Raw genomic sequence first — 11013 nt, forward strand, 5'->3', positions numbered from 1 at the left:
TCTCATGGCTTCGACATCAAAAATGACACAAGGCTTGTATACATTTTTTGTAGGCATTTACTCTGATAAGTATGAATTTATGCAGCATTGTAGTCAAAATCAGTTTGGTTGTTTTTTCATGATTATCAAACCTTCCAGTTAGAAAATAACAGAATGAAAACTGCATATTTTGCCCATGAAAGCCAATAACTGATAAATAAATGCATGTCAAAAAGATAAAATATATATAAATGAAAAATCTCACATTAATATAAACATATTGTTCATTCAATCACACTGTTACTGGATAACATAAAACAAGGCATGCAACATGCAATAATAAATGAGTGATATGTGTATTTTTACAAGATGACAAACTCTATGGTCGCACTTATGGAATATATTCAAAAGGGGATCACAGATACAGCATGTAGCAAACAAATTTAAGAGATTTAGTCTTAAAAAGGAAAAACACTTTGCCGTCTGAACAAGGAAGCAACTTCTCCGCGTATCCAGTTCACCCTTTAAATTGTGTTGTGAAAGAGTTGCCAGTAACCTTGAGTGTCAGTTAAAACAACTGATAGAAGAAAAATATATTTGTGAATATTTCTCTATGACCTCATTAAGTCTCCGTCACTCAGCATGTTAATATTTTGTAAACACATGAACTATTGCACTGTGATCTTTGTCATTTTTGCTTTTTTTCCACTGTTGTTTCTCACAAAGTAGTTTTGCCTGTTTGCAATCTTTAGTAATGAGAATCAGAAATAAAGCATGAATGCTACAAGAGACTACAGATTTCCAAGGCAGCTAATGTCAAAGGCTTATTGTTCCAAACTCATACTGAGGTATCCATGCTAAACTTTAAATGCTTAATCCAGCAAAATAGCCAACAGGCTTAATAAGGTTGTTTTCTTTCACAATGGAAAGGACACAAGAGCTGATAGTTACTAGTGGGACACCTACAGCAGCGTATTGCTGCCTCTTGAAGAAACGGATCAAATCAGGTTCTTGTTTTAAGAAAATGTCTCTTCTTAGAACAAGGTATTTGTCATAATTTTAATATCGTACATTTTATTGCAACACACCAGCCTTTTTTGTTAAACTAACCTTCCTTGATATCAGTGCATCTTTTTATAATACGAAACAAGTCATCATAGTTATGATTACAGTGAGAGACAGTTATATATTGTTATAATAAGAGAAGGGTGCAGTTAGGGCTATAACTAATGGTTATTTTCATTATTGATTGATCTGATGATTACTGTCCCGATTAACTGATTTGTCTGTAAGATAAGTGAAAATGCAGATAACTTGTTTTATGCGACCAACAGGTCAAAAGCCAAATATATTCAGTTACCTGTCATATATGATAGAAAAGCAGCAAGTCTTTACATTTGAGAAGCTGGATCCAACAAATATTTGGCATTTCTGCTTGAAAACGACGGAAATAACTAATCAGTTATTGCAGTGGCTGCAGATTGATTTCCTGTTGAAACGACTAATCGCCTAATTGTTTCAGCTCTGGATTAGATTTTTATCTGCTCACAGTGGAAACAATATGCTGCTGTTCCCACAAAAAAAAGGTCCCCTTTTTGAAAAATGATCACCGTGACTCTGAGGAAGAACTATGCGGTGTGAAGTTCGTGCTCTGTGCCAGTTTTGCCGACTGCATCAGGGTTGGAGAGAGGGTCCAAGTCGGCAAACAGGTTGAACCAGGCTGAGAGGTCTTTGGACGTCCCTGCTGTCTCTGTAAAATGAGTTAACAAGGCTGAACGTCACCAAAACAAACTGCTGTACGTTGACTAAAGCAATGGTGGAAATATAAATACCTCCAATAAAAGTCCCATAAAACACAACATCTGGCCGAGAGCCGAAATTATGAATGAAAACAAGCCACAAGTTCTTAGACAGTACCCATAAACACAGGTTTTACTTGGACTAGCCTTTTTCTTTCAAATCTTCTCGTATGTTTTACTCATTTGGCTCGATCCTACCTTTAGCTGCTGGCTTAGAAGGGTTCTGATTGGCTCCAGATGAGGGCTCTGTTGTCTGGGCAACCGGCTGTGGAGCGATGCTGGCCCAATCTGAAATGGAGATGCAGGTTTGGATTAATCAGCAGGAGAAAGTTAACGTGCCAAACCATGATCCAACAAATAAATCATCTCGCTCTCTTGCACAGATACTGTGTGGCCTGTTAGACTCACACAAACAGTAATAATCAAAACAATGATTATTAGTTGTTTATTAAATACAAGCCAGAAGTTGGATTTAGAACTTTAAGGTCTTGTTTCAGGCAAGTTTATTTTGATTCTATCCTTTTGTGTATCTTGATAATAAAGCATGTAGAAACATTAAATATCACCATGGAGAACAGTGGAATCTGCTGTTGACATTGTACGTGGTAACAAACAGCATTTTCTCCAAATACAAACAACAGGCTTAAATAACCCAAAAGCCTTTTTGAACTCCCTGGATATTTTGGTGAATTAGCTTATTATTTTATTTCATCTTTGGCATCTTCCACCTTTATTTTAACCCCTTACTGACATTGTCAGCAAGTTGTGTTGTAGAAGCAGAAATATTGAACAAATAAAACTTTTTTTTTTAGTTTTAGTTTTAAAGTGTGGAGTGTGGCTGCAGCTGCAAGTTGCATGGGATGCATCTAACAGTGCTTGGTTAATGAGAATTTGGGGATTTTCTTCCTTGAAGATTTGTTATAGCTTTGTTTCACATTCTTGGCCTCTTGCCATTTTGCTTTTGATTTGGCTTTTTAGGCTGTATAATCGGGATCATATGTTATTTGACTCAGTGGACCAGGTTGTTTTTTAGGATTTGCCTGTTTAGGGCTCCGGTCCTGAGGTTGAATGGAGGTCATGGGCTTTCTGCTGTCATGTGCTACTTCTTGCACAAATGTGATTGCTTTTACCACTCTGCCATATTGGAGTGCGACGCCTTCGCTGCAAGATCTTTGAAAACAGTAACAGTTCTCAAGATCAACCTCTTTAACATTGTTCGCGGTCACTCAGATAAGTTTCAAAGACTAGCTCTTCAAGGTCTGCAGCACTCTTTGTTTTTTTCCATTTAATAAATTGTGTTTTATAGCAGCAAAAAGAAATTGAGTGTCAATCAGTAAGTGAAAGTTTTGAGAGCACAGAGGCACATTTGGTAGTGTTAAATAAGTTTTGTGCACACTTGATGTATTGCATGCTGTCAATAGAGTTGTGTAGTATTTTACACTTACAAGTCAACGTCTGCACACTCTCCTTCCTGCACTTACAGACTGAGTAGCTGATCTTGAATTAGCTTTGTGCTCATTCGGGCCTCTAAATTGTTTTATACTTTTACCAAGATTTGTGTGTTGACGCGGTTCTGACTGAATTCTGTGGACAGATTATCATATTACATATTGCAGGTGTTTCGACTTCCCTTACTTTGGAACTCAAAAAGTCAGGCAGGTTGAATATGTTGTGACAGCTTTTTAAAAGGAAGAGATTGATTAGCTTTACTGGCCAGCTGGACTCTCAGCCTCCCTTTCAGAAGTTGTTGCCGTCTTGCCTGTGAACCCACAGACCATATGCTTCTCCTGGACCTGCTCAGATGGGCTTTGTTGTGAAGAAACGCAGACTTACTTCTCTTTCTAAGACTACTCTTTTTTACAGTGTGATTTTATTGCGAGGGTACTTGTGAGTCTGAGCCATAAAGAGATTATAGTTTATCACAATTATGCTAAATCACTAGCTAATTAACTAAATTCTCTTTTTTTTCTCATCCAGGGCAAACATACACACTGTAGGTTTAGATTTCTTTATAACTTTATAATAGTTCCAAACTGGAAGTAGACCAAACCAAATCAACAAAACTAGACAACGTGCTAGCAGCCAGTGCCCAGGCCTGGATGAAATGGAAATTAGTTGGCAATTACCTATGGATAAGTAAATCAGATTTCCATGTTATAATAACCTCCTTCTATTACTTTGACAGACATGGGTTTAATAAATCTTTTTAAGCCAATTTTCTTCCTGTGTGGAAATAGTTAGCTACAAAAGCAGCCCATTTCAACCGTACTTTTTGCATTCTTAATGCAAAAATTCATTAAAAAAACAATGTAACTTAACATTTAGTTTTCAGGCATATTTATTCTACCTAAGTGCATAATTAAGTGAGGATAATGTCAGCTAATTTTGATTTTGATTATGACAGAAAAAATATATTCTTTTGTCAACTAACAAGCTTTTTGGACCACTTCGCCTATTCTCTGCTTCACTATTGTCCGGTTCAAACGAGTACAAATGCAAAAACACGCAATCACAGGTTAAAATGTCCTGACCTGAGAGGGAAGACTGGAGATCATTCAAGCTCTGGTCCAGCAGCTGAGATGGTAGAAAGAAGGCGTTTTCCTGTTGCTGGGCGTCTGCTGATCTACCCGATGCTGCGCTCGTTCCCTCCTCAGTGTCTCCAAACACTTCTGTCCACTCTCGAGAGAAGTCGCCCTCATCCACAGACATACCACCCAGGATCTCATTGAGTAAGGCCATGCTGTCCTTCTCCTCTCCCTCTAACTCTGGATAGGCTGAGAGACTATCTTCATTCCCTGGAATGATCAGGTAGAGCGATCAGAGAACCTCAGCAATAAAGCATAATTATATGATAATACTACAGTAATATAGCTCATGATTTCCCTGTCATTTTGCTATATATATATATATATATATATATGTCCAATTAATATTTGACCAGAAGCTGCTCAAACATTCTTATTTAATGGTTTTGAGATTATTCTACATTGCTATTCAATTTGCAAAAAAAATAATCAGCAACTGTTTTGATAATGATTCAATTGTTTGTCATCTTTTCAGGCAAAAATGCCACGAATCCAAAACTTCCATTTGTTTTCAATATTATATTTGCTTGTTTTCTTCATCTTTAATCATGTCATGGTAAACTCATCGTTCTTGGACAAAACAAGCATCCTCAAGACGTCAGCCTGGGCTCTGTTTTATTGATAATTATCATTAGCTGCAGCCTGTAAATAAATGAAATGTATTTCCATAATAAATAAAACTTAAAAACATATTGTAGTTACATAAATTGAATATTGTCCTTTACCTTCTCTGGTCTTATCGTTGGTGTTTTCATTTACTAGTGAGATGAGTCTTTAAATAATAGAAACAGAAGATCAGTTTATAACATTTTTGCGTGTACACAAGGCAACAGGTGTGTAGAGAGACAGTTCAGCGTTTATAAAAAACATATTCCCTGTCTTCACTATTGGAACGCATGTGTTTGGTCTACCTGCATGAGTACTACCTCATGAAGATGAGATAAGCAGATTTTTTTTCTTTCTTAACTCACTGGTCATCTGTCGTCTCTGTAGCTTTCTTTCCATCTTTCTCTGCTTTGCTTTTCTTCTTCCCCTTCTTCTTAGCCAGCTTGTCCATGGGGTCTTGTAAGGTCTGCAGGAATAACAGCAGGAGTCATTTACTGATCGTTTGTCCAGATTTAAATCTACTTTGACAGCGTTGAAGTCAAGATACTCTCTGACCTTAAGTGTGGAGAACTCGTAATGCTGACCCTTGAAGCTCTCGTGAATGGCAGCCATAGTATGGGAAGTCTTCTCCCAGAAGTGCAAAAGTGTTGTCTAGAACAGCAGAGCAAGATGATGGAACACATTCATCAGTTTGAAAATGAGAGACTATCCAGTGAGCAGTGTCTCCTTGCAGTGTCTTATGTTCCTTTGTTCCCTTCATGTTTGTCTTCCTTCCTGACTGAAAACATCCTATTTAAAATCAATGGACTGTATGCGAACAACAAATATTTATGGTATACCTGGTATGTGGTTAAAACGTGAGAGAGGAGGTTGCAGCGGCTGGCTCCCAGCAGGTCCACTTTCTGGCAGACATCATTCTTCAGTTTGTCAAAGCTTGTTTTGGTTGTGCGCACCTGGGCCTGAACCTGAGATGCAACAGATAGGAAAATTTCCCAACTGAAGATGCACCCACTATTATGTCTCATACAGGTTTGAACTATGAAAACACAACCACAGTTTGTGTTTGTGCAAGTGTACATATTTAAGTGTAAGCAGAAAAGAGCATGCTGGGTTCTTGTAGCATTATGGTTCAAACCAATGGACAACCATTTAAAGGTGTGTTGCACCCTCTAGTGGCATTTGTGTGATTGCTTTTTCCTGCTTTATGCTGTTTGTGTGCTCTTGCAGCAAATTAAGGCTGAAACTATTACTTCGTTTATTAGTCCACTGACAGAAAATTAATTGCATTAATTTGATATTCAATTAATTTTAAGTTTTAGTCATCTATCTTGTAGAAAACGTGTGGTTCCATTTTTTTCTAATCTAAGGACATGGTGATTTTCTCATTTTTTTGTACAATTGGAAACTGAGCAGGTTTCGGTTTTAAGGCTCTTGCTTGATGCCAAAGTAAGCAATAACCAACAGATTTGTATTATATATTGTGATTTGTAATTACTGGTAATATAAACTTCATTTTGCTGTTGTTATTAACATTAACAATGTCTCAGTTTCACTAAAGTTCCCCATTGAGCCATCGTGGTCATCAGAGCCCTGAAATGAGCAAAACTACATGAAGCACAGCAACTACTCATGTACCTATGCTTTCTGTTATGACAAACTGACGAACCTTGCGGAATTTCTCCATCTGCTTATGTGTATCTGGATCCAGCTCCTGAGACACATCCTTCATCCAAAGCAGAGCCCCCCGGTACTCAGTCCTCGACTGCTCCATTCGATTCACCGTCAGCCACGTGTCTGAGATGGCTCGATAGCGAAAGGTTTCCACCTCCTGGTACAAACGGCACAGAGGGTTCCTCAGAGCCAGTCTGTAGGATGCAGTGTTAAATTCAGTATTAAGGTGCTGCATATGGCAAGTTTGATATGAATTATCAATATGACTGCACATTAATTTTAGACGGTAGATTATTCTAAATTTACAGACTCTTTTGGCGTTTATAGTGCATATTACATACTGCTGAATAATTTAAAGGTACAAAGTTAATTGCTTTACGAAATCGAAAGGTCTCTCAGCTCTTCCAGCCACAAAAAGTGTCTTGTAAAAGCAAATAGCTGAATCAATCAAAGGCCATCAGTTCAACAGACAGTTTTTATCCCCTTCAGTGAAGAAACCAAGTAAAACCTAAAAGAAGAGCGGGTAGTGAATGTCTTAAGTCACTAGCACAAACTAACATGACATTCTGGCCGTCAATCATTTTAATGGTTGCATTTGTGTATCATACCATCGTTTGCCATTTTGTACCAGTGACGTGATATTATAATGATGGACCACTATTCTTAGGTATAATCAGTCATTATGTGTGGTCAGTTTGCCCCATTTGTCTGGTTACAGACTCAGATACTGATCAGTTCATTCATCCATTAGAGTAAGCCTTCGTTTGCTGTTTAGGAAATGTATCTTCTGCTCTGTAATTATCATTATTTTCTTGCTTTGGGTTGAGATGTCCTGGAAGTGTCCATACCCAACTCTGGGTACAAACAGGACAGTCCACCCTGTTCCCTTTTGGGGATTTCAGGTGGTACAATTTACTGACCCTTACACACTTTCTAGTGCAGCTGTAATTTTCATGTGAATTATCTGGAAGTGGCATACACCTGTCATACATACAGTGAGGATTTTTCACGTGTTGCTTACCTCTGCTGGGAGGAGAAGCAAAGTGCTTTCCCTGTGGCCTGCATGATCTTTCCAGCCCGGGATTTATCCTGCGAGCCCTGGGAGCGCAGGAAGCGACCCAGTTCATTCTCCTCCTGGGAAAGAACTGCATAGTAGAGGTGGTGAATGTAGACTTGAGAGTCAATATCATACAAATAAAAAAAGAAAACATGATTTGCAGAAAATAATAATCAGTTAAAATGAAGCTTAACTAATCAAATTATCCAAGTCATTTTTAAGAGAATTGCCACGTTATGGCGGTTTGGGGTTTTTAGTAAACCTGAGAGCTGTGTTCTGGTAGCATCTTCCAAGTAGTCCCAGGAGAGGGACCAGGCTAAAAGTGATGTCTCAGTGGGAAGCCCCCAGGTGAGTGCCTGGTGAGGAAGTCGCATAGGGCTGTGGCCATGAGGACCAACCAGTTGCATGGTTAGTTGTGGTTAACTGGAACTGGGAAGGACCAGGAGCTACCACTGAAGGTGGAGCAATACCAACAATGTTAAGTTGGGTTAGCTTATAGGCAAAACCAAGGCTCTGGAACCAAACTCCTGCATAGGCACTGGAGTCCTAGAGGTGTTCAGGACATGTATGAATGAATTTTTATTAAACAAATGTTCTAAGTTAAGTGACCATACGCACAACAGATCCTCCTCTGGTACTGCTCGATGACCTTCAGCAGCTCCATGCACGTCCTCTGGATGGAGTGGAAGACCTGCAGAGCAGAGGAAAATCAGAATAAACACAAAGTCAAACAAATGCCTGATCTTTGTGAGAGTTATTCTCAGTTGAATTAGGCTTGTGTGTAGTAAGCTAGCTGAAAATACTGAGAGAAACTGTTACTTTCAAGAAGGCAAACCACAGAAAATCTAGTTAAGTCTGTGATACTTTATTGATTTCAAGAAGTTATATCTGCACAACATATATGCAACACTGACGTCTTTATGGGGTATTAAGTGTTAAAATGCCACACTGAAGCTTTAAAAAATGATCTCTGATCTGGTATGTAGATACAGCTTTCAGTGATTTATCACAGTGCGTATCGGGGGCCTGGTCTAAATTAAGGTTGGATGTTCAAGCTTTTATGAAGTATCGATTTCAGCCATTAAATTCGCTTCGCTGCTGAAATGGAAGCATAGATGATGGAGGTTGGAGAGGCAGCCTAATGTATGTTTTGAGCCTCAAGCAGATACTGGCGTTGTGTGAATCAAAAAGCCATTTTGGTCAGTGCAGAATCTACCTAAGGGAAAGTATCTCATGTGTTTCTTAATGTTTCTGTGTTGTGACTCAGGGCTATGGGAAGCAAACATGGCAGTCAGTGAGTCTGCTGTGACACTACAGTCCTCAACAGACAGCTTCGTATTTCCTCCTCACCTCCAGCTTGGCATCCAGATCTGCGTCTGATGCCACCACATGTTCGTCCTCTTTCTTGCCGGTGACCTTGATGAGCGTCTGTTTGGTTTTCCAGTACTTCTGCTGGAACTTGTTCACCACAGACGAGTCTTGGCTTTGAATGAAGCGGTCGAGATAATCCCGGGAGTAGCCACTGCAACGACATGTAGGGTTAGACCAACATTTGACCGTGGCTCTCTTCTAAAATGAACTGCATAAATTCTGGGAAGGACTGATAGCTGTGAAACTGAGTGTGAGCTCTGAGGTATACTCACAAATGTCCTCCCTCCATTTTTCATGAATACCTGTGGAGAAAGCAGAGCAACTTAGATTCTTTCTGGATGACAGATGTAGTTTGAAAATAAAATATGGATCAGAGTCTGGGCTGAGCAGTACACCTGTATTTTTTAGAATAACAATTACCCTGGCCACATGATACAACATTTTACTGATTATTTTCAAAAGCACCTTCTGTCAAGTTATATTTGTGACCTTTTACTCCCTTATGTTTATTTCTAACTCTATATTTTTAACTATTGATAGGTTCTATAATTACGATATAATCATTACTACATCAGACAAAACTGGTCAAATGTGTAAAACAAAAACTTAAATCACTGTTTTTGTTCACACATTTTGAGTCATTAACTTGAGTCCATGATTATTACCCAGCCACGCAGCTCCACTACCAGACAATGGATCCCTGAAGAAAACCCTCTTTAACCAGGTGTATAAAAGCCTTAAGCATGAGTCATAATAAGGTGTGACTGAGGTATAGCTTATTTGTGTTTTACCATCCCACCCAGCTTGGTTTAAATATTAATCTGGTGGTTATGAACTGAGTACATTTACTTAAATACTGTACTTAAGTACAATTTTGAAGGTACTTTATTTGAGTATTTCCATTTCTCAGCTGGAGTACTTTTGTTACTTAAGTACATTTTGCTGATAATAGTTGCAGGCTTACTTTTACTCATATTTGATTTAGAATGAAGGACGTTTACTTGTAGTGGAGTATTTTTATGTTAACGTGTACTTTTACTGAAAGGATCTGAATACTTGGCCCACCCCTGACCAGAGGACATGTAACCAGAGTGGATTTTAATCCCCTTTAGAATAATTTAGAATAATAATGAGTAAACCACCACCTGTTCTCCAGAACCGCATCACCTCAGTCCATCAACACAAGGAAGAAATGAATAATGAATCACTACATGTTACATGCAGCTCCTCGTCACGACTCATTTTAAAGCCGTGCGTTATGACGTGAACGCGCTTCACAGCACATTAATAATAAAACACAAGGACACTGCGACAGATTTTCTGAATTAACCAGCGCCGTGGAAAAACATGATGACAATACATCCGCCCCGCACCAGAATAAAAACAGCGCCTGGCTCCCTGCGCTGTGCGGACCCCCGGCAGCGCTTCCCTCCCACCGCCCGCTGGATGTCTCCCCGTTACCACCGCTAAAATGAGCGCATGTCAAAATAAAAGCACAGTATGTGGCACACATACCTCTCCCTGTCGATAACATGTAGAAAAGGCTCCTTATATTCCTCTCATCGTTACACAGACAGCAGCGGTGGCTGGCTGACAGGCCCAGTTGTACTGTATACACACACACACACACACACACACACACACACACACACACACACACAGCTGCTCTTTCAGTTCAGCGCATTATCCCCCTGCACGAAACACCGCCGACGTCATTCTCCTCCGACTGTAATTGGCCGGATGTGCAGCAGCATCATGTTGGACTGTTTGTCTCAGGCAAACACAGCAGTTACTGTACAGGTATATAAGCACCAAGCTGCACCCACATTAGTGTGTTGTTTGTCTGTCACTGTGCAAACCGGTTTTTATGGCTGTAAACCAGAAAGCAATCATGGAACAGATATTAAATATCCTGTGGGTTTATTAAAAGGTTGTAGATTAAATA

General features: G+C 39.2%; 1 protein-coding gene across 3 annotated transcripts; it reads right to left on the reverse strand.

Moving 5' to 3' along the window:
- Nucleotides 1–57: 57 nt before the first annotated feature.
- Nucleotides 58–10772, reverse strand: ica1 (islet cell autoantigen 1). Of its 3 annotated transcripts, none has more exons than XM_071468302.1 (13): nt 10584–10772; nt 9341–9370; nt 9048–9219; nt 8316–8388; nt 7662–7785; nt 6636–6834; nt 5809–5934; nt 5525–5620; nt 5335–5435; nt 5089–5135; nt 4310–4573; nt 1977–2066; nt 58–1729 (listed from the first exon to the last, which is right to left on the reverse strand). In XM_071468302.1, the coding sequence occupies exons 2-13, from the start codon at nt 9355–9357 to the stop codon at nt 1608–1610; spliced, it is 1431 nt and encodes a 476-aa protein (XP_071324403.1). In that variant the 5' UTR covers nt 9358–9370; nt 10584–10772; the 3' UTR covers nt 58–1607. The 3 variants fall into 3 exon arrangements, with proteins under 3 accessions (XP_071324403.1, XP_071324404.1, XP_071324405.1); XM_071468303.1 differs by lacking the exon at nt 10584–10772 and adding an exon at nt 9734–9791; XM_071468304.1 differs by lacking the exons at nt 9341–9370; nt 10584–10772 and adding an exon at nt 7960–8149 and having other exon boundaries at nt 9048–9105.
- Nucleotides 10773–11013: the final 241 nt, after the last annotated feature.

This window comes from Trachinotus anak, unplaced genomic scaffold (assembly GCF_046630095.1).
Source record: "Trachinotus anak isolate AG129_WGS33_773 ecotype Australia unplaced genomic scaffold, CSIRO_AGI_Tana_v1 ptg000032l, whole genome shotgun sequence".
NCBI classification, from domain to species: Eukaryota; Metazoa; Chordata; class Actinopteri; order Carangiformes; family Carangidae; genus Trachinotus; species Trachinotus anak.

Bases quoted from the DNA above. Each gene is read 5' to 3' on its own strand.
- ica1 (XM_071468302.1), bottom strand. The intron at 8,389-9,047 runs GTGAGGAGGAAA...TCTGCTCTGCAG, and splicing joins ATCTGGATGCCAAGCTGGAG to GTCTTCCACTCCATCCAGAG. The intron at 4,574-5,088 runs GTAAAGGACAAT...TGATCATTCCAG, and splicing joins CAACGATAAGACCAGAGAAG to GGAATGAAGATAGTCTCTCA.